Source organism: Elephantulus edwardii, unplaced genomic scaffold (assembly GCF_000299155.1).
Source record: "Elephantulus edwardii isolate Elephantulus edwardi_28Jun2011 unplaced genomic scaffold, EleEdw1.0 scaffold00066, whole genome shotgun sequence".
NCBI classification, from domain to species: domain Eukaryota; kingdom Metazoa; phylum Chordata; class Mammalia; order Macroscelidea; family Macroscelididae; genus Elephantulus; species Elephantulus edwardii.
In genome coordinates this window covers 6,847,774-6,875,006 of record NW_006399816.1, presented here as the reverse complement: position 1 = coordinate 6,875,006, position 27,233 = coordinate 6,847,774, and the positions used below count along the sequence as shown (strand labels likewise).

The window sequence follows — 27,233 nt, the reverse complement described above, 5'->3', positions numbered from 1 at the left end:
TTCACTGTAAATCACGTGATCAGTCAGTTTCTCTCACAGACACCCAAGTCCTGCGGACCTAGCAGAGACAAGTCGAGCCTGGCAAACGAGGTCACTCGGGGACTCCCACCGATCTCATCCTGAGTGGCAGTAGTAGATTCAAAGAGGCCCCTCCCCGTTCCCACACGGCTCCTAGTGAGACCTGAAGCTCAATGTAGTATCGAGACAACGAAAGACATTTGGAAAAGGACAGGATGTCCTTTTTAGGGATTCCATCTGTCATTCCCTCCCCTGGGCATGATTTGCTTCAGACCAGACAAGGAGTCAGATGACCAGATGCAGGAGCACTCTACATCTCCCTCTGGTGCTGGAGTCCCTCAGCCCCCCCACCCCTCACACCATGTTGTGCTCCCAAGTCCACCACCAGACATTAGGACCAGTATTGTCTGAAAATCGTCTTTTTATTTAAGCACAAAAATTGAGATAAAACATATACATTTTGTACATGGGGAGAAATATCAGAAAGAGTTTACAAAACCTTGGTCACTCATCATTCAGTGGGTCTGGGGCTAAATGGGCTGATAGCCTCAGGGGCCAGACGCAGGAGGTGGTGGGCTACCTTGATTAGAAGGCCCTCAGCCCATATATATCATGTAGGTTCTAACCAGAGACTTCTCAGAGTATACCACAGTGTCACCTCCTGGTTTCCAAGGACAAGTAAAAGGTCACCTAGACTTTATTGGAGGCATGGGTGAACCCTGGAGGCTTAGTCTGGAATCTTCAGAAAAATGGCTCTTCAATCTATTCTGAAGGGTACAGTTTTGGGCTCAGACCCTGCCCTGCTCTTTCCAAAGGTCACACAAGCTCGTTATTAATAATGGGAGATGGGAAAGGAGGGGTCAGAATCTGACGCTAAGGCAAATGGCAGTTGTGCCTCATGAGAAGTCAAGACAAATTAAAGTCAAACAAACCACACGAGGAGAGTCAGACCTCACCCTCCCAGAAGACTGCTAGAGGCTCGGAGCAATGTGAGGGCAATGTCCTCTAAATCCTCCCCTTGCCACCCCCTAAATCTCAACCCCCACTGAACATGCAGTGAGTCTGAAGCAGGAAGGCCCAAGGATGACTCTACAGGGCTCTGGAAGGTATAGCCCACACCAGGGGCCTAAAGGGCAAAAAATCTGTGAGGAAAAAAGAGGGATGGATGAGGCTGGACAGCCAGGACAGAGGCTGTGGAAGCCCAGGAACCATCCCAAAGTGGTCTGGGGAAGAGAGCTGACCACTTGACCAACCTGCAGCTCCTCTGAAGTGTAACTCTTGAGAGCTACTGAGCCTGGGCAAGAAGGCAGGCTCAGAGAGTGGAAGACACAGGCTGGCTCTGTGCAGCCATCTTTAGGTTAGGCTCCTGGTATAGAGTCCCAGGACCCTGGAAGAAGTAAGACTCCAGAGGGGGTTTGCCCAAGGCAGCCAATGACACCCAATATTGTGTGTTTGTTAGGGTGGGGGTAGAGAGACTTCAGTCTCATTGCTTCCAGACAGACAGCAGAACCCTATCAAACCACCACCAGAGAAGAATGTTGTGGTGTTTTTTCTTTTCTCATGTAAAAATAAGTCCCTTCCCCCTTCACTTCCCCTCAGGTGGGAGAGCTTATTGCTGAGGGAGCAGGAAGAACCATGGCAAGACCTTCCTCAGGTCTGTGCTAGGCATAATCACCATATAAGGCACCCACGGAAAGTGCAGCTCAGAAGGCAAGTGAGAGAAAAGGCTGGGGCAGAGGGAGGCGACAGAGCCAGGAGGGCTAATTCCCCTGGAAGGCTCCTCGGGCAGCAGATGAGGCAGCACCACGGAAGGTCCTGTTGCTGAAGATGCCCTGGGAAAACTCCTCCTGGGCCTGCTGGAAGCTGGCCCCCGTCCGTCGGTATAGGGAATGCACCTGGGGAAAGAGGCAGGCATGAGTGGCACATGAGCGGTACCCCAGGAACCTTGCTAGTTTAAACCTCCAAAAGGGCTTCTAGGAAGCCAAACCTACTGACATCTACCTAGAGCCACTAAGGAGGCTGCTGGATGTTTAGGATGCCCAGGGGACCCAACTGCAGTGATAAAGACGTTTCAATGTCCCGAGGACCTGAGTGCAATGATAAAGACTAGCCCTGGTGGGAGAAGCAGTGGTTTCTATTGGTCCAGGTCCTTCTCTCCTCTACTCACCCGTTTCAGAAGAAAGAGTGCAAGCACGGCACAGAGAGTGAAGAAGCCAGCCACCACCATCATGATTACTGACACGGCCAAGGGGTCCTGCTTCAGTGTAGACAGGGCTGCGATCCAACCACTACAGAGGGAGGGAGAAACCAGAGACATTTAAGTGAGTGTGGCTGACGAGTCCTGCCACCATCTGGGCATCCTCGCAGCACTCAGCCCTGTGCCCTAGATGCACTTGGCCTGTGAGAGACCAGGCTTCTTTGAGCGTATGGGCCTCAGATGGATTCACACGGGAATCCTGGTGCCATGAAACATGAGAGGGAAGAAGTGACTGCTGCCCTCACAAAGGAGTAGCACTAGACTGGGCCTGTTTCTCATGCTCGGGAGTAGACGGAGAGGGTATGGAAGGTGCACTTACTTATGTCTGAGGGTGTGGCCCCCAAGAAGAACCATCACTAGACAACCCACTGTTACCCTGTTCTTTCCAAAAGGGCCCTCTACCTTCTTCCCTAAGCTCTTTCTTCAATCACATCACTCCCTAAGGCCTACCTACTGTCCTCATTTGTAAAAGGGGACAATATCCTTATGCTTCCCTATTTCCAAACTTAACATAAAACTATGATAATCAAAACAGGTTTGCACAGGGAGAGCTGGTGGCCTAGTGGCAAGAAGCTGTGCTGCGATACCAAAGGCACATTGTTCAAATCTACAAGATGCTTAAAAAAAAACAACCAAAAACCAACAACAAACCAGTCTGGCAAATGGCATAAGGACAGACATAACAGATCAACAGAATTGAAAGCGATAAAAAGGCTGAGTCCATTCAAAGGAAAAAAAAAAGTCTTTTCAACAGACAGTGGTGAGACAACTAGACAACCACATGGAAAAGAATGAAGATGGACCCTTACTTCAAATTACATATAAAAACAAAAGAAACCAAATTTGGTCAAAGACCTAAATACAAGAGTTAAAACTGTAAAACTTAGGGGGGAAAAGCCAATGAAGTAAACTCTTGAATTTTTGCCTTGGCTTTGGTTTCTTAGATATGACATCAAAACAAAATAGAGATTCGTAAAAATGAAAACATTTTGTGTCAAAGGTCATTATCAAGACAGTGAAAAGAATCTTCAGAATGGGAGAAAATATCAGCAAATTATACATCTGATAAGGGGTTGCTGTTGTTGTTTGCCATGGAGTTGGAACCAACCCATAGCTAACCGACCCTCCAGCAGGGTTTTCAGAAGCAGTAAATCACACGGTAGGAGACTGGCCATCCTCTCCAGCGGAGCAGCTGGTGGCTTCAAACTCCATACCTTTGGGACTGTAGCTTCTTACCACTAGGCCACCAGAGTATTCAATATATAAAAAAAAGATTCTTACAACTGTATCATCTCACCCCAGTAAGAAGAGCAAAATTTAACAGAACAGCAAGCAACAAATGCTGGCAAGGTTGTGGAGAAACTGGAACCCTTATTCACTGGTGGTGGGAGTGTAAAATAGTGCAACCACTGTGGAAGGCAGTATGGCGCTTTCTCAAAAAGTTGCAAACAGAGATACCATTTGACCCAGCAATTCCACTACTGGGAATATACCCCAAAGAGACCATAACTGCTACCCAAGCAGATATATGCACACCCAAGTTTACTGCGGCTTTGTTCACGATAGCAAGGAGTTGGAAACAACCCAAGTGCCCATGAACAAACAAATGGATAGAGAAGCTGTGGTATAGTCACACAATGGAATACTATGCTGCATTGAAAAACAAGGAACTTATGCAATATTATTCAAAATGGGTGACCCTGGAAGACATTATGCTGAGTGAATAGCTCAGTCATAAAAAGAGAAATACTACATAGTGCCACTATTGTAAAGCAGGACTGACATAAGGGTTGCGGTAAGACAGAAAAACAGGATACATTACGTATACTGCATTGAGACAGATGAGGGAGAGAACAGTTTAAAAGCGATATATGATAAGGTATTACGGTTATCACAAGAGTCCAGAATTAAGGCTGCATAGTGGAGTATACTTGGGGTGGGGGTGGGGTGAGGGAGTGGACTATATATCAATGAAGGAATTTTTCTTTTACTTTTCAAAGGGAGGAGTGAACTGGTGGGGAGAGGTGGTTAGGGAGAAAAGTGCAACAAGGAATGAATGACGAAGGAAATCCAAAATCTCTGTAAATGTTCATTAAAATTAATAAAATTAAATTTTAAAAAAATTCTTACAAGTCAACAACACAAAAGCGCCTCAATTTAAAAATGGGTAAAAGATTCGAACATATGTTTTTCCAAAAGAAAAATACAAGTAGCTAATAAGTATATAAAAAGTTGTTCCACAGTATTAGTCATTCAGAAAATGAAAATCAAAACCACAATGATACCACACACTTTGAGTGGCTATAGTAAAAAAAAAATTAAAATGGAAAATAATTGTTGGTGAGGATGTAGAGTTACTGGGACCTCCTGCTGGTGGCCTAGTACTTGGGGGTTGTGTGGACAACCCAAAGGCAGGTGGTTCAAATTTACCAGCTGCTCAACAAGAGAAAGATGGGCACTCTCCTCTCATGTAATGTATAGTCTCTGAAAAACCTTTGGTGGGTCAGCTGTGAGCTGATTCCAACTCTCCAGCAATGAATTTTAAGCATTGCTGGTGAGAGTGTGAAATGGTGCAGCTGCTGGGGAAAAGTTTCATAGTTCCTCATTGAACAATTCCATTCATAGGTCATATACCCAAAAAAACTGTAATAGGTAAACACATCTTACACATGAAAATTCACATCAGCACTTCTGATGATGGCCGAAAGGCAGAAATAGGCCCAAATATCCATCAACTGATGAATGAAGAAACAAAATGCTGTATATTCATCCAGTGGAATATTATTTGGTCATAAACACCAACAATGTATTGTCACATACTGCAACATGGATGGACTTTGAAAACATTTTGCCAAATGGAAAACAGTAAGACATACAAAACCACCTATTATATGTAAATGAACTACCCAGAATCAGCAAATTCAGAGAGAAAAAAGCAGAGGATGTATGTGGAAGAGGGGACTGGGAGTGAGTGCTTATTGGTTGTAGTGTTTCCTCTGGGAACTAGAAAGGAATGGTAGTGAGCAACATTGTGAATGGACTAGCTGCCACCAAATTAGATACTTTAGCATAGTTAAAATTGTATTTTGTTATATATATTAAATAACCACAAAGAAGAGAAGGTGAGGCAGATGAAAGAATGGCCATGGAAGGCTCTATCTAGAAAGGCACAAAGAGCTGGAGACTGCAAAGCTCATCTACTCTCACAGTAAAGGACAGAATAAGGAAGGGAACCCAAGTTGCTGATTCCCAGGTTGAAGGTGCAAACATCAGCAGTTATTAATCACAGCTGTCTGCCAGGATCTCGTGAGTAATGAAATGAGGTCACTGGTTAAAAAAAAAAAAAAAAAAGAAAAGAAAAGAAAAAAAAAGAACTGGACTAGAAAGAACAAGACAAGAAGAGCAGGACAGTGTGCCTGGGGTGCAAGGTGAGCCAGTCCTCCCCACTGCTTGCGACTTGCCAACTCTGGTAGCAGGAGGGGACCAAGATAGTACAGCCTTTCTGACAGTGCTGATCCGACCTTTCTGCAGTGTGCCCTGTGCACTGGGGCAGAAAGAAAAACATCAGCCATCAGCTCTTCTTTTTGAGACTAATTTTGAACTAAAAACTGCAGCATCCAAGAAATTCAAGCCAGCTTTATGGTCCAAGAGGGTGGCAAGAAGCAGCCTCTCTGGGAAGGTGCCTTCATCTGAATCACAGGAGCCCTGATGAAAGTCACAGCACTTTCCTGGGGCCTGTGAAGTTGAACCAGCCTGGAGGAAGGTGGGGCAGAAGATGAGGAGTTTCCAGTTCAGTGCAGGGCACAACACTGGGAGATTAAGGACTTATGGTAGATTTACTCATGACATTTCAGAAAATGACAAACAAGGTAAGACGGTAAGCAACTGCTGCTGAAGAACTAGGCATCCTGGCAGACAGCCTGGCCCACAACCATACTGATTCACCCACCCATCTCCAGGCTATGGTGGGAGGAGGGTCATCTGGGAGCTAGACAATAGGGTGGAAGAGGCTGTGCCCACATCTAAAGCTTAATTCTCTCCGTGCTGCCTCAGGTCTCACCTGTCCCCTAGCCCAGGGATGCCGACCATTTGGATGATGTAGATCCCTATTTGACAGAAAAATATAAAGAAGAACACGAAGAAGCTGAAAGAGTTGTCTGACCTGTGGAGAGAGAAAATAAAAAGTCACAAGAGGACCTTGGCCATGTCCCTCTGTATTCCTCATATGACATGACAGCTGTAAAACCAAGGAGACCAGCCCAGGTGACCAGCCACACTGCCTGGAGAAGACTGACTCTCTCTCTCTCACACACACACACACCAGCCACACTGCCGCGAGAAGACACTCTTTCTCTCTCACTCACACACTGCCTAGAGAAGACTGTGCTCGCTCGCTCTTTCTCTCTCTCTCACACTCACACACACACACACACACACACACACGTGGGGGGTGGGGGAGCTTACTAGTTACTGCTTTCCAATCTAAAAGGTTTCTAATCCAGAGCTGAAGAGTCTCTCCCTCAGAAAATAATAGAGTTTTATGTTCCATTTCCTAGAGCATTTATTTGTATTTCATAATGTTGTTGTTATGTGCCGTTGAGTTGCTTGTAACTCATAGCGACCCTATGTACAACAGCCCTAAACTCTGCTCTGTCCTGTGCCAATCACACCGTCTCCGATACACCCATCCCAATTACCCCAGTCACTGAATCAATCCACCTCATAGAGGGCCTTCCCCTCCTGCGCTGTCCCTCCACCCTCCCAAGCATGACGTCCCTCAAAACAAAAACAAAAACAAAAAAAAACAAACCACCAAAAATATTAATTTCTAAAGATAAAAATGGTAGGGGTGGGTAGAGTAGGAAACACCAGACAAAACTCCAAAAGGGCTGAACTCCTCTATCTTGAATCCTTGCGGCCTAGAACACAGTTAGGGTTTAAGTCCTCTGCTAAATGCATGGGATGGTCCAGCCACCAACCCACCCCTTCTGCCTTGGGCCTAGGGAGCTCTGGTAGCCTAGAGGTTAAGAAGTGGTGTTGCCAATCCAAAGAGAGGCAGTTCTAATCCACTAGCTGCTCTGTGAGATAGGCAATTCCTCCTGTGCTATTTACAGCTTCTAAAAACCAACTGGAGGGTTAGCTATGAGTCAGTTCCAACTCAATGGCAATGAGCTGAGTTTAGGATTCCAGGCTTGGAAATATCAGGTCTGAGACACCATTTCAGAAGCCCTGTGGGTCTGTAAGGTAGACTCATTTCTGTAAGGAAATAAAGCGAGGTGAAAGGAAGAGGTACAAAATGAGCCAGGACAGGCTGTGATGGTGATACAGAACCTAGAGCCTCAGAGGGCAGGCAAGGCTCCTGATCCTGCTCTCTGGGTCTCTCAGGCCTAATGCAAGGACAAGCCCCTGATCCCTGTCTGCTCCACTGGTGGGAATGGGAACTTGTCACCATTCTAATCTGCTCTAAGACTGGGACAGGGCTCCAGGCATTATGGCCCCACTTGAAGTGCCAACCTAATCTTACTCACCAGCGCCACAGCCCACTTACCTAAAGGCCTTATAGATGGGACGATACCAACAAAGGAAGGCACAAGGGGTGAATATCAGAAACCACAAGATAGAGAGGCCAAAGTCCACTCCCTTGGAAGCATCAGCTGTGAACCAGGCCAGGCAGGCAAGCAGGTTCAGAAACAGAGTCACTGAATGCACTGTGGAGGGAAGAGAGATTAAGATGGGTTTGTATCAGAGTGGCTGGCTGAAGGGCTCCCGATATGTCACTCCCTGGGAGAGGACATGAGATCCACACTGTGTATGAAGCTACAGAAACACTAGAAGGCTCTAGGCAAGGTCATTTCCCAAATCCTGGTATTCTGGGATCACACACAGGATCCTAAGCTAAGATCCTAAGGAAGGCTAGGGAACCCAGATATTTTGGGGGAAGGGTGGGTGAGTGCAGACTCAGAACTGATCCCTGAGAAATAACGTCTATCTGCAACTCTGTTCCCTGGCCCTAGATGGCTTACAACTACAGAAGGAGCCTTTGTTTTTGTTCATTCTTAGAAGCCTGGGGCTCTACAGGGAAGAGGCAACTGCCTCTCTAACCTAAGAATTATTTGAGTACAGTGAGCTCCCCAGGAAGCTCAGTTAGCTAGTCCTACCCTACCTAGATAGGTATAGAATACTCCTGTAGGTAGGACAGGAGTAGACAGGGAGAATAAATTTTGTGGCACAAGGTACCTCCCCACCGGGTCCAGCCCGAGGTTGGGTGGAGCTACAGAAGGCTAGGAGGAAGCTCTGTGAATTAGGGAGAAGCAGGGAGAGGACAGAGTTCCGCTTCATTTCACCCGTGGGCTCCCCAAGGCAGGAGTGGGACTCACACATCCACAGATAGTAGAGCATCTTGCATATCCTCTGGTAGTCGGCAGGGATCTCTGTGGAGAAATCCTGGTAGAAGCAGGGTTTGATGGGACACCAGGACGGCAGGGGTGGCCAGTTGTTCTCTCTCACTATGTGGAGAAGAAAGAGCAAACAAGATGAGGCCCAGCCTCAGTAGCAGCATCCAGGGGTGTACAAAGGGCCCAGTTGTGGGGTCAAACCAGGGCTTCCAGAGCTGGGGCCCAGGATCTTCATGGAGCATCAGTGGGACAGGAAAAGGGTGACAGTACAAAGAGACAAAGATGCTCACTCCTAGACAATGGACCCAAACTCACTGTGAAAGAAAGGGGCAAAATGGCATACGTGATTATTAACAACCAGCCCATACACATAATAACAGGGGTCACTGTCATGAGCAAGGAATTGTGGGATCAATGCTCCCACTCTATCCAAGAACCAAAGTCACTTAGAGCTAGAAAGGAGTTCACAAATCAACTACATCCTCCAAGACTCTACTCAGGCTCCTGACTTATAGCTTCCAGCTATACCCCACACAGAGCATTCTGAGGTGGTCAAGAGCTCAGCAAAATTGTTGAGGCTGCTCCAGGCCCACGCTGGCTCAGGATGAATCCAGGGAGGGTCCTCCCTACAGAGCTCCTGAAATTCTCTGGCCCCACAACACAGGCCTCAGAAGTCCCAGCAGCCTCTCTTACCGTGTAAATTGGCCACAGAGTTCTGCAGCTCCCGCTCCTTACGATCCAGCTCAGCAGCTTTCCTGTCCAGCTCTTCCTGCTGCCGAAGCAGGCCTGCCTGTGCTGCAGAGGCAACAGCCTGGAGGGAACGAGGGCAGAGGGAGCGACCAGATGCAAAAAAAGAGGGATAGCATCAGTCAGGGAAGGAAGAGGGGCCTTGCCCACGGTAGGAGAGCCAGCAGGGAATCCCAGAAAAGTCTAAGCCACACAAGAGTATCTTGGGTACTACAGTCCCTCTCACTGCCCCATCTTACCTCAGGGTCCTTAGAAGCACCAGAGCTCTCGCCTTCATCCCTACACCTGAGACTGAACTATCTCCAGTGGCTTTCCCTCTCCTCTCCACACTAGATTCAGGCATGTAGTTACACTGTTACCTTTAGGGGTAGAAGCAAATGGAAAAGGACCCCCCAAGAGTCTAGCCTGTAGCCAGAAACCAGGACTAAAGCCTCCTCTGAAGAGCCTGGAGGACTTTAAGTGAAGGTAGAGCAGTGAAAGCTGGCCATCAGAGGGGAGGGAAGACTGATTCCTGAAGCTGAACAGGTACCTGAACATCATTTCTATTTAAGCACCTCCTGAGAGAATCAGCTGAGCTATGACCAGCTATTGCCTAGGAAGGCCCTGTAGGCTTGGCCTTTCATCAACTTGCACAAGCATCGCTTGCAAACATTATCTGCTGTCCAGAATGAAAAGGCTTTTAAGTGAGGCTGAGCAGAGAACTGGTCCCAGGGCCCAGGCGTTCTTGTCCAGGGTACTACTGCTCATTTGTAAAGAGATCACAGTATTTGGTGAAGGGACAAAGGAAAAGATGAGGGCAGGGAGGACTATATGAGGTACTGAGGAAAAGATTCTGAGATCTGAAGAGGGGAGAACAAAGCCAAAGGTTTGAGTTGCCTCTGGAGCAGCACAGCAGAAGCAGATACAGTTTCTGAAGATACCAAGAGAAGTTGGAGAGTGGTGGGTGATCTGGCAGGGAGAGCATTATCAGTTGGCCAGGTGGTCCCTACCATTTTAAAGATTAAAGTGATCATTTCTAAAGAAATCAGCAAGAAGACCCTTCCAAGGGAGCCAGAGATGAAGGTGCTCTGCCTACCCTAGCCTCGGGGCTGAGTTGCTAGTCTAGGGGGCCCCTCACTGGAGAGGAAAGGCCCAAGGGTCTCTGTCAAGTACCTGGGGTGTTGGCTGTGTTGGCTCCACTGAAGGCTGGAGCACTGCCGGCTGTGAAGGCTGTGTGACTGGAACCGTTGTTGCTGTATTTGTCTGTGTGGGATAGATCAGAAGAGGAATGTGACTACGGCAAGCACACACACAGCAAGCAGAGTTCCAAGCCTGACGCCAAGAGCATACACACTGCTAGGCCTTGGCCTCTGTCTCCCTTGGGGCCTGACTTGGGCCTCTGCTACTCCCTATCTAATGAGACCCCAAACCCAGCATCCCTGGGCCTAGGTGAATCCAGAGCACACTCCTCTCCCTTCCTCAGGGGAGGTTGTTCTGCTCAGGGAGAAACTCAGATCATGGATCCCAAGGGGAGAATTTCAGAAAGCCTTTGATGACCTTCTCCTCCTCACTCCCACCCAAGTTCATGGTCTTTGCCAAGACCCCTTGTCCCAGAAACCCCAGCAAGACCCAGAGCGCCAGGGTACTCAGAAAGAGAGCATGCTCACCAACCTCTGTGAAGGGGTTGAATTCAGCCAGGCCACCTTGGGGGGCATTGGTCAGCTGCGTCACAGAGGGATCCTGAGAAGACATAAAAATAACCATTTGGAAGAGATAGGAACTTTCAGGTGAAGTGTAGGAAAAGTGTGGCCAGTTTGAGGGATCACCAACTCTTGGCCCTTCTGGGCCAGCATGCAGTCCTGCTGACATCTAGCCGGAGTGAGGTGTGGACTGCCCTTTCTAGTGCCCGGACAAATCACTCCCAAAGGACCTCTGCCTGCCCCTACCCACGCTAGTTTCTTCCCACTTCTAGAACATGAGGCATTCAGCCCAGCTGGCTCCCCAGGAGCAACACAGAATCAGCTCTACACCCAGAAAGAAACCTAAGAACAGACACCAACATGCCCTTCTCAGCACTCTTCCCAGAGCTCAAACCATTAACCGTATTTACCTCCACGGAGTGGGTTGTTTTGTGCGTGGGATGAGGTGATGGTGAGGGTGGAACTCTACTTTTCACTTTATAACCTTTCTTCCTGGTTTTCTTTAATATCTGGCTAAAAGCATTTATTCCTCTTAATTTTTTTCAACAAAGCTCAGGCTCTGGAGCACTTGCCCCTGGCTAGCTACGTTTTCCTACCAAAAGCAGGCAAAACCTGTCATAAGTAGAGAGGTGAAGAGCTCAACTGGAAATAAAAAAAAACAAAAACAAATCTCAAAATACTTTCTGGCTTTTCCCCTCCTTCCCTGATTATGATTATTATTTTGAATGCAAAAGTGTCCTCCATCCAGTCTTGCTGAGTTTTTCTTCCCTTTCCCCTCTGATCACCATATGAAGCTGGGCCTTCAGACCAGGCTGGCACAGGGCTCTAGCTGGTCTTCAGCAGGTAGACGTCCTGCTGACCTGGAGCTGGCTTGTCTTCCTCTGACACACATAGGATTCAGTCCAGCTTGCCAAGGACGCCTGGCTTGCGAGGAATAGCTGTGAAGGGCGAGGAGACTGCCACCAGATGCTGCCAAACCCTATTACAAGACTCAAACTAGCCTTGGGGGCCTGGAAGTGCAGCGTTCCTGTTCTCAGCACCTTGTCACCCTCACTGCTCATCCAGCTGCTCAAAGCCAGCCTTACCATTGGTGATAAGCCTCTGCAGACTAATCTCTTAGACACAATGTTAACATCAGATAAGATCAAGCCCTGAATTGACAGACGGAGAAAACTGCACTTGCCACGGTGAATGAAGAACTTGTCCCAGGTTTCAAAGTGGGGGTTTCCTGCCCATTCTGAACATCCATAACACTGAGGGTCAGCACTGAATGTGTTCTCTTTTTGACATTCACTAACTGGATCTTCTGATCTGAGCCCCAATTCCAGGTGGCAGCCCTTCCCAAAGCCTAGCCCAGAGCTGAGCACACAGCCCAATCTCACTCTCTGTTTCTTCACAGGAGTAGATTATTCTCTGCAGGCCCAATTCCTCACCAACTTCCTCTGCAAAAGATATCACACGTGTGTCCTTTCTGTGAGCCAACATTCCCTGCTCTGGGTGGTCCTTGCATCTGGGGCAGAGTGATGAGGCCACTTGAAAATGGAGGCATAGGCCTTAAGGTTATTTGTTGACAGAACTGGCATTTTTCTTCCAGAATTATGAGTCTGGCCTCCTGAGGAAGATTTGGGGCTCAGTATCTGTTCCTCTTTAAACTTTGCAGATACCAAGCCACAGGTGAGTGAGTGAGAGCCAAAATCATGGAAATTAGATCCACCCTCTGAGGAACAGGTCACTCAAGTCTGAGTCACTCACCACAGGAGGGGGAACAGAAAAGTGGTTCTGAGAATACTTTTAGGTACAGGAACACAAACACCTGGCCAAGGTCACACATTTAATAAGCATCTATAGGCCCGAAGTCATGTCATTTGCCAGTTAAAAGGAGTTTCTAGGAATGGAGTATGAGATGGAAGACTGATTGCTCTGCCCATGTAAGTATCTCCTTTCCCCCCCCCCCTTTCTTTTTTCTTCCTAAAATCTTAAAGGCTTGGTCCCTGGGCCCTTGAGTGGGTCGACCATGAACATATTCTATTATCTCTACTAGAAAGGTACATAAGCAGTCCAGTCAGTGCCAGATGCACCCAGTCCTAATCCATACTGGTATTAGTGAAGGGCCTAATGCAGAGCACAGCTCTGAAAATCAAAGCTGACAGCTGTAGTCTCCTATTCTCTCTAGATAACGCTGACCAAATGCCAAAGCAAAGGGACAGGGAAGACACCCGCATCACAGCAGCTGCACTAGAAGCACCTTACTGGGGAACAACAGTGGGATATGAGTATTCCCCTTATAAGACAACATGGACTCTTTCTTTTAATTTTTTTATTTTATTTTATTATTTGTGTGTGTGTACAGTCAAATCAGATCTGACTAGTACAGGAGGAGATTGTTCCTCCTTCTCCAGCAAAGCTTCTGGTGGATTTGAACCTCACTCCTCTGGGATTGCAGTGCAGCTTCTTGCCACTAGGCCATCAGAGCTCGCCTACATGGACTCTTTCTAAACGATATGGATGGCTTCAAGAAAAGCTGAGCCCTGGTCAGAGTGGGGAAGGAAAAGGGGATCAAGACGAGAGCGGACACTTACTAAGTGTCTACTACATGCCAGGCTATGACACGCTGACACTATAGTGAAAACCTATAATTGGCCACTGATACCAAACTGTCAGAAAAGAATGTTCTACCAGCTTTTGTGTGCCTAGTTTCTCAGGAGAACTAATTCCCTAAAGTATTCATTGTCCATAATGAATTACTTTCTCCTCTGTACATCTAGAATAGCATTAGTTCATCCTTATGAAAACTGAGAAAACTCATTCCAACCAGTTTCTGTGTTCTGTGGCTCAGATGAAGAATCTAGCTAGGAAGAGTATACACCTTCTTATTTAACCCTGGGAGGGAGGAGTTTTTCTTTTTTGGAAGAAAAAGCCCAAGCAGAGAGGGGAATTACTGTGCCCAAAATCTCAGAGGTCATGGTTAAGTCAGATTCTGTCTGAAACACATAAAACCTGTCTGTAAATACATAAAACCATAAATCTGAGAGGAAAAGACCCAGGTCCCTCTTGGTCACCAGTGCATTCCCAAAAGCCAGGCACTTCCACAAAGGAAGACACTCTGACATGCATGTGGTTGAATGAACGAACCAGCTCCAGAGGGACTCTGATGACGAGGCCAGAGAATGACCAGAGTGACGCCTGCTGCTCGGTTCTGTACACCTGGCCTTTAAAACGATGGTTTCTGGGAACATCTTTGGTAAGACACATGCAGAGAGGTGTTGTTATGTGCCACAGAGTTACCTGAGACTTACAGCGACCCTGTATACAACAGCCCTAAACCCTATTCTATACTGGGCTAATCTGTCTCTGACACACCTACCCCCATTAACCCAGTCACTCAAATCAATCCATTCATTCAGGGTCTTCCTTTCCTGCACTGTCCCTTCACCCTCCCAAGCATGATGCCCTTCTCCAAGGACTGGTCTCTCCTTGCAACAGGTCCAAAGTATGTCAGATGATGCTTCAGAATCCCTGCCTCCAAGGAGCAGCCTCTCCAGGACGAACCTGTTCATTCTCTTAGCAGTCCATGGTATATTCAATACTCCAGCACCCAGCTTAAAGGCATCAATTCTCCTTCTATCATCCCTAGTCACTGTCCAGCTCTCTGATGCATGCAGAGAGAGCCTTGCAAATAAGTACCACAGTGACGTGCTTGAATTAAGGACCATAAGCTTTTAATCCAGATCAACAGCACCAATGCTTCTTCTCATTCACCAAGCTTCAATTGGCTCTTCTTAAGTGGGTCAAGTAGTTGTTTAAAAGGATGGTAAGGGCTAAGTTTCACCTACAAAGGAGAAGTAACCTAAAACCCCTATGGTGCCTGAATGACTCAGACAGGCTAAAGCCCTTTACTGGATTTGTAACAAGTAAAAAGTTCCTAAACTACTTTTTTTTCCCATCCAGCCACAGTGAGTAGCAGTTGTGAGTGATACACAGTTCTTCCCTTTAGAGTCACAACCTGGTAAGCAAAGATGAGTGTGTGAGGGACCACAGGTGAGATGTGTACTGCCACAGAGGTCAGAGCAGATGAAAGCAAGCGGAGTAGAGGGAAGACAATGAGGAGGGCTGAAGGGAAGGCAGAGAGGAAGTGAACAAAAGCCTGAGCTGGTGAGGCCCACCACAGCTCTAGGTCAGGGTGCATTCCCATCTACCTGGGTGTCAGATAAAAGACAAGAGGAGGGTAGAGCTGGTTGGAGCTCTGTCTGGAAGAGTTCTGTTTTAAAACGGTTTGGAACTTTCTTCCTACATGTTTCACAGGCCCTGGATATGTGTGAGCACTGTTCTATTTTCCAACCCTGCACTCCACTCAAGCTCCCAGTGTGGAGATTTTGCTTCAGATCACAAATACTTAACAATAAATACCATCTGGGCTAAGACAAGCACAGGTCATTCTCTCTGGGAAGGAAGAGTCACTAATAATTTGATGCCTCTAAGATGTCCTATTAGCTTTGGAGATGAAGCAATTGTCCAAGTATGGGGGGCTAGGTCCTAAGCACACAATTAACCTAAGAGCACATAATTAACCTGAGAGTCCGTCCTAAGGAAATATGATAAAACCATGTAAAACATTGCATCTGCCAGGGCATTCAGTGCATTATTATTTGTAATAGGGGGGAGAGCAGGAAACAACTGAAATATTCCAAACAAACCAAGTACACTTTTTGCATATCCCTTAATGGCAGAAACAGTCAGGTTTTGGTTTAACCTGAATGTTCTGGTAAGAAGCCCCATTGGTGTGCTCCAGTAAGCATGAGTTCTAGCCAGATTTCACTCTCTCTATGTGAAATGCCAGAGACTTCACCTTGGTCTCCATGGAGGGTCCTTCCTCATAGCCGACCATGTTCCTTGAAGCAGGTCAGGAACATGGGCTCGGCGGGTCACATGTACAACACAACAACGGTGAGTCAGAGGAGGCTTCACTGAGGTGGTATCGGAGGGGGATGTTGAGATGAAGGAAATTTAGCAAGCGAGAGGAAGACAAGCAAAATCTGCAAAGGCACAGAGCTTGCATCTTTCTAAAGAGCTTGGACGTGTTCAGGAAACAGGAGACAGCTGTGGAGGTTGGGGGCTTCAGGTGTGCAAAGTGAGAGGAGGCTGAAGACACTGGGGTCAGACTATGGAGGTTTGAACTTTGCCCTGTGCACAATGGGGAACAACCAGAGAGGGGTGTAAGTGGGCATGACCATCTTATCACTGCCAGAAGCGAAGGGACTGCAGTGAGGTGGGGAAAGATGACGGTGGACAGATTGTAACCTGGGGGTGAGAGTGAGGAGTAAGACATGGCAGCTGGGGATGGAACCCTACCTTCTCTGTAGGTATCATGTACACAGCAACTCTAATTTGGTTGGGGGATGGAAGGACTACAGGATAAGAACAGAAGGGAAAAAGAAGCTGAAAGGCTTCTAGCTACCTTGAGTGACAGGTGACTAGTGCCATCATTAACCACGACAAATCAGTGATTGCAAAAAGAGAAGGTGGTCTGTTTTTTGGGGAGGGGGAAGGTGCGTAAGTCTGAGAAGATACTAAGTCAGACTGGAGGCTCAGTGGAACATCCAGGCGTACCTCAGGGATGCTGCACCTTCCATTCCTCACCACCAAAATAAAGAGAGTATCGCCAATTAGTAGAAAGTCAGTCACACACGTTTTGTTTTTCCAGTATATAAAAAAAGCTATGTTTACACTAGCCTTTAAAAGTGAAAGAACATCACAAAAAAGTTTGACATCTCATGAGAATTACCAAACTGTGACAAAAAGACCTAAAGTGAGTACATGCTGTTGGAAAAATGGTGCTGATGGACTTGCCTGATGCAGAGTTGCCACAAATCTTCAATCTATGAGAAACAACCTCTGCAAAGCAAAAAATAACACAAAAACCCCCAAACAAACCCAAAGTATGCCTGTATCTAGTTGGATACAGGCAGTTAAGAGCTGGAAATGTACTGTGTTACAGCTCAGGAAAAAGGTGAGGACTAGAGATCTCTATCTTAGGGTCATTGGTACATGAATTATTCTGAAGGAAGTCATGGCGTAGAACACAAGTGGAGTAAAAAAGAGAGGTCTAAAGTGAGAAGAGGCCAGAGGACAGGACTTAGGAGCACCCCTCAACCCCTAAAACAGGAGGTAAAAACCAGCTGGGAACCCTTGACATTAAAGCAGTCAAGGATGGAAAGCATTTCAAATAAGAGCATATCTTGCAAGCAGCTCACACGTCCCAGGCTCACTGCTCCTGAAAAAGACCACTCAATGTGAGAGTGAAGCAGTGGAGGCTGTGGTAGCAATAGAAGGCTTATGGGTCTACAGAAATGACAACGTGCAGGAGAGAATTTTGGTTCACGGTACTCGCTCCTTTATCCACCTGCCATGCTTTCTTTTCTCAGTCCAAGCCCTTTTCACCACAGGGCTCTGCCCTTCCTCTTCAGATCTCCACAGTCCTTTCCAGCAAATTCTGACCGCTCTATCCTACCCACCCCATGTGCTGTCATTGTCAGTGAGCATTTCTTAGCTCTCCTGTCAGATCAGAAGCTCTGGCAGGTCATTAATCACATACTGTGTCCATTCACCTTGTGTCCACCTCCACCGCTCTGCAGAGCAGAGTGCTCAGTGATGCGCACTAAGTGTGTCTCAAAATGGCACTTGCTGAAAGGGTCACATCTTGCTCAAGTGCACGCCACTCCTCTCGGGGTGGGTCTTCTCTAGGTGGGTTTGTCCTAGTTAAATATTACCATTTCTCTGAACACAGGATTATCCTATACCAGCAAGTGTTTCCAAAAGAAACTTAATGAGTTTAAGAGTCAAAGGTCACCTGTCTCTAGCTAAGTGCTTTCTATCACTCAGCCTGGCTCCAGGTGCCAACTTCCAGAGTTTCCACCCAAAGAAGAGAGGTGAAAATCAGGAAGACCCCACAAGGACAGCTATCTGTAGACAGCCAAACTATGAGAACCTTGAGACAATGCTCCTAACCACAGGCAAAGTTCCATACCAAGTCCATCTGATTGATCTGAGAACTCTCAAAAGCTACAATCAAGTGGGACCCAACCTTCCCTGGGAAATGGCAAGGCCCTAAGCGACTGTGCAGAAATCCTCAGGCAAAGTAAACAGTCAGGTGCTTGACCACAAACTGAAAGGTCAGTGGTTCAAACCATCCTAGAAATGCCTCAGAAGAAAGTCCTGGTGATCTGTTTCAAAATATCAGACATAGAAAACTCTGTGGAGACAGTTCTCCTCATGGTACTGCCATGAGCTGGAATCAAATGGATGGCAAGTTGTTCTGTTTGGTTTTCTAAGTGTCTGTGCAGGAAACTTCATGTAACTTTGTCATATCCAAATCTTGTTTCTGTCACCTCTTCCTCCTCCTACTGGAGAGAAATGTTTTAAATCCTTGGGAAGCAGCCACAGTACTAAGATTTTCTCTTAACTGCAAGAAGGCAATGTGTGAAAGTGGATTTTGTGTGATCTGTCAATTTAAGAACACTAAACGGCTTTCTCTATTCAGCACCATCACCTATTCCACCCACTCCTTGCAATCAATGCAGTCCTCCTGGAATAATCACCAGAAATGATTTAAAAGAAAGTAGCTCTTGGCATCGTGATTTTTGGTGGGCTGTTGAAAAAGAAAAAGGACAGTACAACCCATAGCCCCTCTACCACTGATGAGACTTAATGAAAACCATTTAGAAAGAAGAGACTCTGCAATCAGTCCAAAGCAAACCAAACCTTGGGAATGCGAAATGGTACAACCACTATGAAAACTATGGTGTGTTCTTACAAAGCTAGAAATAGAAATAGCATATGGACAAGCAATCCCACTACTAGGTATCATGCCCTAAAAAAACCAGAACCATGACATGAATACACTTTTATGCATACCATGTTTACTGCAATATTTATTATTCACAACAGTAAACCAGACCACTTGCTATCAATTTGATTCCAACTCACAACCCCTCTATGACACTGCAGGACCCAGAAATCAGCATTTTTTATTGTATTATTTTTAAGTGTACCATCAAATCAGATCTGACTGATATAGGAGGAGGTTGCTTCCTCCTTCTCCAGCAGAGCATCTGGTGGATTTGAACCGCGTACCTCTGTGATTGCAGTGCAGCGTCTTGCCACTAGGCCACCAGAGCTCCCTAGAAATCAGCATTTTTGAGAAGCACTCTGCCACATCTTTCTCCCAAAGATCAGCATGTGGGCTTGAACTACCTCCAACCTATCAGATGGTAGCCAAATACTTAACTACCACTGCACCACCGCCTTTACTGAAAAGGCGGGATTCGTATATCCACAGGGTACAAGGCAGATGTGCCACAATGAGCAGAGGAATTAGGGTGTGCCAAGAGAGGCTGTGAAATTGCAACACATGGCTTGAAATTTCCTGCTTCCTCCTAGCAGTTTGGTAAACCTCTGTTCATTCTTGTGACTTAACTTTCCATTCACAGTTGCCTTACTTCGCATATTATTTTAGAATAATCACAATTATACCTATTAGTAAAGATCATCAAACACACATGCACAGCACTGGTTGGGGGTGGAGGCAAGGGGCCAGTAAAGGAGAATAAGGAAATAAAGGCACCCATGGTATTTTATAGGATAATACAAGAGCTAGAAACTAAAGGGTCCTATGGTTGAATAATATGGAGAGGTGCTGGGTCAAAAAAGTTGAGTAAATTACTTCAATGGAGGAGGATGCCTCAGGACCTCTAACAAACCAGCAGATCTTGTCCATCGTCAAGAAAAAGAGACTAGGTAGATGTTCCTAAACTTATCTGACAACAAACCTCCAAACATTTTTCAAGTGTATTGCTATACAGAAAATAATTTAGCACAGGTTGCTTTGAATTGCTGTCTTAAAAAGCACAATGAAATCTCTGTAATTCCATGTGTACATGCTAGCGGGAAATAGTCAATATTAACTTACTCTTTTCACTACTACTAGCACTCTCATTTCAAGAATAGTAAGGACAAACTGCATTGGGAAAATCTGCTGTCAGGGTCCTCTCCAGAGTACTGAAGAGCAATGATGTCAGTCTAGAGACTAAGGTGCTTCTGATCCAGGCCATGGTCTTTGTAATTACTTGCTATGTATCAGAAAGCTAAACAATGATCAAGGATTATAGAAGAATGATGTCTTTGAGTTGTGATACTGGAGAAGAGTACTGAATATAATAACATGGACTGCTAAGAGAACAAACAGGTCTGTGCTGGAGAGGGTGAAACCATGCTATTCCTTAGAGACAAAGATTTTGAAGTTCCTTCTCACATAGTTTGGACATGTGGCCAGGAAGGACCAGTTCTTGGAGAAGGACATCATGCTTGGAAGGGTGGGAGGACAGTGCAGGAGATGAAGACCCTGGATGAAATGGATTGACAGTAATGGGGATAGGGTGTTGGAGACAATGGAATTGGCTCCAGATAGGGCAGAGTTCAGAGCTGTTCTGCATAGGGATGCTATGTGTCGCTTGTGACCCAATGGCACATAACAACAACAAGATGGATCGTGGCTTTCCTTAGTGGAGGAAAAATAAATCCAGGGCATTGTATTATCAATACTGGAGCTTCAAAAGCTTCTAAAATAGCTCTGTCCTGGGAATTAGACCCAAACCTGGGTCCCTTCCTGCTAATCAGCTAATGATTTCATCATGTGTCATCCTCACTGAGGTCTTGGTTTCCTCAACTCCATAAACTATAGGGTTTGGAACAGATTTCTGAGGTGATTTCCAGCTTTAACAGTCAACCATGGGTTCTGAATGCTAAGCATATCCACATTATTTCATGGAATGAAGGAAAATCAACTTTGCTCTGCAGGATGATTCAGTGTAATGGTTCCTAAGCCTATCAGCTCTTTAACTGCTGTTTCCTGAATTCGATGTCAACACCCTGGGTAAATGAAGCTGGGCTCACACCCAGTAACCCAAGGGCTGTACCTTTCCAAAGTCCCAGCCCTGGTAGTCAGGAAAGCAGAAACTGCCACTTCAAGAAGAGGATGGAAGCTCTAACTAGAAAGAGCTCAGAAGCTTCACTTCCAAAGCTGCTTTTCACCATACAATCCTGTGCCAAGAGGAAAAAGTCAGCCCAGAAGAAGGCAGCCAGCTCCCTTCTTCCCACACAGGATTCCCCACCAGATGCTCCTGTTTATAGGAGCACAGCTGCTTCCTGTCCTGTCATATCCTGGGGCTGCCTGAGAGACAGCTCTTCTTGCTGAGTGCAGAAGTTACTTCTAACATAGTTTGCACAATCATTTCTGGCGCTAGAGATGTGGTTTGAGACTGTCAAGTTGCTATTAATACAGAGCAGGACTCAGTCCAACAATCTTGCTCACTGGCAGCCTCGGAGATGAGCTCTCTGCATCTCTTAACAGCTGACTGCCTGCCTGCCTGTCAAATAGCAAACATTTTATTTCTGATCCCAACAGGACTGGGGGAAGGGGAGAAAAAAAGGCAAATCATCATACACACAAAAAGCTACCGAGTTCTTTACCAATAACCAAACTCTGGTGTTATGCACCAATTGTGTAATCAAAGGGAAACAGTTACCATAAAACACTATAGGAAAAAATGCAAAAGTTGTTCCTTTACAGTTACTAGAGATGACTGCCTTACATAAGAGACAAGGTCCTTGTAAAGGTTCTGTCAAGAAGCATTAAGCTACAAGAGAAATGCTCAGAATTCCCAGATGTTACAAGGAACAAGCAAACAAAAATTGCCTGGAGGGCTCCCATTGGATAAGTCACCCCGAGTCCAAGAAATAAGTATAATGTGTTCACTCTCCTGACAATGTATAATTTTTCAATCTCCTTTGTCTTTGATCAGAAAGGTCATGCTCTAATCCTCTGAGGGATTCGTGGTGGGGAAGCTCACGCTGTCAGCCACAGGAAAGCCCTCTCCAAGCACTTCCCCTACACCTGCAGGAAACTTTGAAGTTGCCAATGACTAAAATAAAGTACCAAAAAGCAAAGTAAAATGCAAAACAAACTATGCCTGATGACATCTTGACAAAGCAGCACTCATAAAACACTGATCAGACCTCCAAAATTATTCTCAGCCGACATGCAACAAGAGGCACAAGGTTTGGGATCTAACTGGAGTTCTTCCTTGCATTTCATCACAAGATCCTTGTACTCTCAGTTCAAATGTAGAAAAGTTTTAAGAAGTAGGAATACTCATACAACACATTTTGCCAAAAAAAAAAAGTAGGAATATTGTCTTTTTTCTTGTTAGTCCAAAAGGTCAGACCAGCTCATAGACCAGTGCATCTCAACTACTGTCAACCCACAGCCACACCCACACCAGTCAGGCCAATATTGCTCCTATTTGGAGATTTTCTGAACCTCCTCACTTCTCTTTACTCTCTAATCTAGGTTCTTTCTGTCTGATCAAAAACCACTCCAAACTAGTCTCATGGCCAAGGTGTGGAATTCTTATCAAAGGGTTTGGGTTTTTCTTCCCCAAGTTGGACTATCTGCCCATCTTTTCCAAGCCTTCACTTCCTGACAATCCTCAAGGGCTCTTCATGCAATAAACTTGTTTAGTTGTTTTAAGTGAGTGAAGGAGAGAGAGGAGAAGGAGGCTTAGGAGAAGGTCTTCCCACATTTCTCCAATCAGAAGATTCAACATTTTCACAGTGTTGATATCACTCCCTCCTAAGGTGACTCAAGGCATGTTTCTCTCCTAGAACTGCGAGATGTGGTAGTAGTATTTCCCCATAGACGGGCTCCTCTTCTTGACACTAGGAAAATCTCCTCGAGGGTTTGCCCAGGCTGTTTCCGTCCTCCTCCTCAATAGTGCTAAATTAAAAGGGGTGCATCAGGTGCTAAAAAACCCCACCTATCCTCAGGCTACCGCGCCCCGCCCCCTCCGCCAGGCCACCTGCAGCTAGTCCCGCCCCCCAAGGGCTGAGATAGGCTGGCCTTCATATCTCGCTCTCCAATTGGCCAAATAGCCCGTCCCTCCTACGCCACGTCTCCAGGCTCTCGCGAAAGAGGCCCGGGTGGCGGTCCTTGGCCCCAGAAAGAGGTGTCAGTTGTTGAGGGCATTACCTGGAAGGGGTTTACGTCTACTGGATCCGCGAAGGGGTTGGTGTCGAAGGACGACATGCTGGCTGGGGGCCGACAGGCAAGCTCCGCGAGCGCTGCTGTCACCCGGCACCCAGACCCAGCGGCACTCTGCCTGCAGACCCTCCACTTCCGGGAGCGAGGAGGCCAATCTGGCGCAGGCGCAGCGTCCTCCCAAGAGGGGCGTGTTCCTGTGACGTCACATAGGTCCGCTCCGCCCCTCCGTCCAGCTCATCCCAGAGCTGCGGTCATCTTGGAGTACTTGGGTGGTTACTGCTTCTGAGGTCAGCGCTCGATTTGGGAGCCAGAAACGGGGCTAGAGTTCTCCCCAGCTGCCTATCTAGCTTCAGATTTTATATTTCTTAAGTATATTCCTCAAAATGGAGCAGGACACTTAACTCTTCACTTTCCTGGAGGCCAAATTTGGGGCCCTAAAGGATAGTAGAGATTTAGACCGAGTGAAAAAATTCAGAGCAAGAGCAGGGAGTCCTACGCTGCTAAGTCTTCTCCTTGTTAAGTCTGTCTCAGGGAGTAAGTGGGCCGACCATAGGGAAGTAAGGAGTGTGAGTCTACTTCTGCGGGTTTAGGGATGGAATTCCTAACCCGAAAAGACCTACCTCCCCCCCTGCCTCTCAGCAGAGGCGTCCTTGCTCTCTCAGAGACAGGACCATAAACTGGTTGCCCTTTACCGAGCTGAGCCCCCTGTTGTAAACAAGCTTTTCATTTCATATCCCTGGCCCAAAAGGCATTTAAGACCTAACACAGTGGATGCAGTGTGCTGAAGTACAGCGGTAATTATAAGGAAACGTACGGTAGGGTTGTGTTTCATTCTGTTGTACACAGGCTCATTCACTATGAGATGTACCAGTACGAAGGAGTGGCACGATTAAGCTGTCAGCTTTGGAGGAGGTGATTAATTCTTCATATCAATCACATCACAGAGTTGGTTTTTTTTAAATACCAATACTGCTGATTTGCTTCTTGCTTCCTTCTTCCCGTCCCATCCCTGTTCTGTTAATGCTTCAAGACAGATTATGTGTCTAAACATTTTTTTCGTTTTTTACATTAGTGAGCTAATACCAGTATTATTCTTTTGGGATTGATCTGTCACTCAGCATAGTTGTCCTAGTTTCATCCATGTTGTTCAGTGTTTCACAAGATCTAGATTATTTTTTAGTGATCCATAATATTCTATTGTGTGAATGTTGGTTAGCCTTTGGTTCATTGATGGGCGCTTGAGTTGTTTTCAATTCTTTGCTATTATGAATAGTAGTGCAGAAAACTGCACAATGGATGTGTATATGTCTGTGTTAAAGATCTTATTTCTTTGAGATATATACCTAGTTGTAGGTGGGGTTGCCAGGTAAAATGGTATTTCTATTCCCAACTTTCTAAGGACGTTCCAAACTGCTCTACCTAGAGGTTGCATCTTTTTACATTCCCACCAGTAGTGTATGTGAGAGTTCCAATTGCTACACACCCTTATCAACCTCTGTTGTTTGATGTCTTAGTCAACAATGGGGAGGGTTTTTCTTTAACCTGGAGTGACCTGATACCTCATTGTTGGTTTGATTTGCATCTCTGATAGCTAATGAACTTGAGCGTTTCTTCATGTGTTTGTCGACATCTGATCATAGAATTTCCTGGCAATGATCTTTGCAGAAACAGATCATGAGGTCTATCTTTCATGGAGCAGCTGGGTGAGTGAGTTGTAACCACTGACTCTCAAATTAGGATTAAAAACCACTTGGACCACCCAGGCTCCTGCACTCCCCAATTAAATATATTTGTTCACAGCTCTCTTTGTTCACTCTGCTGCTACTAAATTCAGTCACTATCACTTTTTACTCTGAGCTATTTGCTGCTGTTGTTAAATGCCATAGAGCTGAGTAGAACTCATAGTGACCCTATGAACAATAGATCTGAACTCTGTCCTGTCCTGCGCCATCCTTGTCATCCTCAACATGTTTGAGTCCATTGTTACTGATACTGAATCAATCCATCCTGTTGAGGATCTTCCTCTCTTTCACTGACCCTCTACCTTTCCAAACATGATGTCCCTTTCCAAGGATAACTTCTCTGAATAATGTGTCCAAAATATGTGAGATGAAGCTTCACCATCTTTGCCTCCAAGGAACATGCTGGTTGCACTTTCTCCAAGACATATCTGTTTTGTTGTTTTGACAATCCATAGGATATTCAGCACTCAGCTCCAACACTACAACTCAAATGCATCAGTTCTTCTCTTGTCATCCTTATTCATTGTCTAGTTCTCAGATGCATAGCAGATGATTGGAAAGACTATGGCTTGAATCAGGAACCTTAGTCTTTCAACTGGCATCATTACTCTTCAGGACTTTTGGAGCAATCCCTGACCATAGGCTTTCCCAATACTATATGTCTCTTGATCTCCTCATTGTTGGTACCAAGGATGTTGACTGTGAATCTAAACAAGATTAAATATGGTCTTAAGTTCCGTAGGACCAGTTATTTTTTTTTAAAATTATTATATTTTTGTGTGTGTACTGTCAAATCGAATCTGACTGGTACAGGAGGAGATTATCCCTCCTCCAGCAGAGCATCTGGTGGATTCAAACTGTGTACCTCTGGAATTACAGTGCAGCTTCTTGCCACTAAGTTACCAGAGCTCCCTAGGATCAGCTTTTTAGCCCTCTCCTCATCTCCCTTTCTGGTGGCTTTTCAGTTCCTCGTACTTCCCAAGTTCTCTCTTTTCTCAGGGTCTTGCACAATGTTGTTCATTCTACTTTATGTGCTTTAAAACCGTGCCCCCCCAATCTTCCCAGGATTAATACCTCCATTTCCTTCAAATCCCATATTAGATGCCTCCCTGGGTTAGCTCAGGTTCCCACATCATGTGCTCTCCTATTACTTTTCCTTTATAATTACCTTGAAGACTGTAATTATGTAGTTGTATGGTACAATTAATAAGGGTGACTGAAGAAGAATTGATGCCTTTGAATGTCCTTGGACTGTCAAAAGAACAACCATGTCTATCTTGGTGGAAGTGTACCCTGGTTGCTCCTTAGAGGCAAGGATGGTAAAACTTCATCGTACATGCTTTAGGCATGTTGTCAAGAGGGGCTAGTCCTCAGAAATAGACATTATGCTAAAAGAAAAGAAAAAAAAAAGACATTATTCTGGGAAAGGTAGAAAGTTAGAGAAAGAGAAGACCCTCAACAAGATGTATGGATTGACACAGTAACTGTAACAACGGGCTCCGGCATGTCAAAGATAGTAAGGATGCACAGGATAAAGTATAGTTCAGATCTGTTCTTTATAGGCTTGCCATGAGTCAGAGTCAACTTGGCACATAACAACAACAATAGATAAGTACTTGTTTATGTCTGTCTCTGTCACTAGACTGTAAGTTTCAGGAGGCCAGAGGCAATGTGAAATATATTGACTATTATATAGTGCAGAAATCTATTTCTGACACTAACATAATGCCAAGCACATAATAAGCATTTAGTAATTATTTGTTATTTCTTCCATCCCACATACTGGCTTAAACTCTGTCTAAATCACAACTTTTTTTAAAATACTTTTTTAGTTCTTTTTTTATTGAGATTATATTGTAAGTTTATAAAGAACTTGGATTACTATTCATTCATTGTTGCAAATCTCAAAAGTCTTTAATATCCAGATTAACTCTTCTTTTTTAAACTTTTTAAAAATTAATTGTAATGAATGTTTACAGAGACTTTGGTATATCCATTCATTCATTTTTGCACTTTTCTCCCTGACCACACCTCCCACCCAATTCACTCTTCTCTTTGAAAAGTAAAAGAAAAATTCTTTTATTGTTATAAATCACTCTGCCCAAGTCCACTCCACTGTGCAGCCTTCATTCTGGACTCCTGTCATGACAATAATACCTAAACAGTTCTCTCCCTCATCTGTTTCAATGCAGTATACATTATTTATTCCCCCTTTTCTCAGATTCCTCCTAACCCCGATGTCAGTCCCATTTTACAACAGTGGCATTATGCAGTATTTATCCTTTTGTGACTGAGATATTT

General features: G+C 45.6%; 1 protein-coding gene across 1 annotated transcript; it reads right to left on the bottom strand.

Annotated features, from left to right (window-relative positions):
- Positions 1 to 1,778: 1,778 nt before the first annotated feature.
- Positions 1,779 to 23,298, bottom strand: SCAMP2 (secretory carrier membrane protein 2). The gene is made up of 9 exons (XM_006888294.1): positions 23,179 to 23,298; positions 11,068 to 11,136; positions 10,570 to 10,659; positions 9,364 to 9,481; positions 8,653 to 8,781; positions 7,824 to 7,983; positions 6,336 to 6,437; positions 2,186 to 2,306; positions 1,779 to 1,913 (listed from the first exon to the last, which is right to left on the bottom strand). Exons 1-9 carry the CDS (start codon positions 23,233 to 23,235, stop codon positions 1,779 to 1,781), a joined length of 981 nt encoding a protein of 326 aa, XP_006888356.1. The 5' UTR covers positions 23,236 to 23,298.
- Positions 23,299 to 27,233: the final 3,935 nt, after the last annotated feature.

Bases quoted from the DNA above. Each gene is read 5' to 3' on its own strand.
- SCAMP2 (XM_006888294.1), bottom strand. From the start codon at position 23,235: ATGTCGTCCTTCGACACCAACCCCTTCGCGGATCCAGTAGACGTAAAC. The intron at 8,782-9,363 runs GTAAGAGAGGCT...TTCTCCACATAG, and splicing joins CTCTGTGGCCAATTTACACG to TGAGAGAGAACAACTGGCCA. The intron at 7,984-8,652 runs GTGAGTCCCACT...TTCCCTCCACAG, and splicing joins GCTCTACTATCTGTGGATGT to TGCATTCAGTGACTCTGTTT.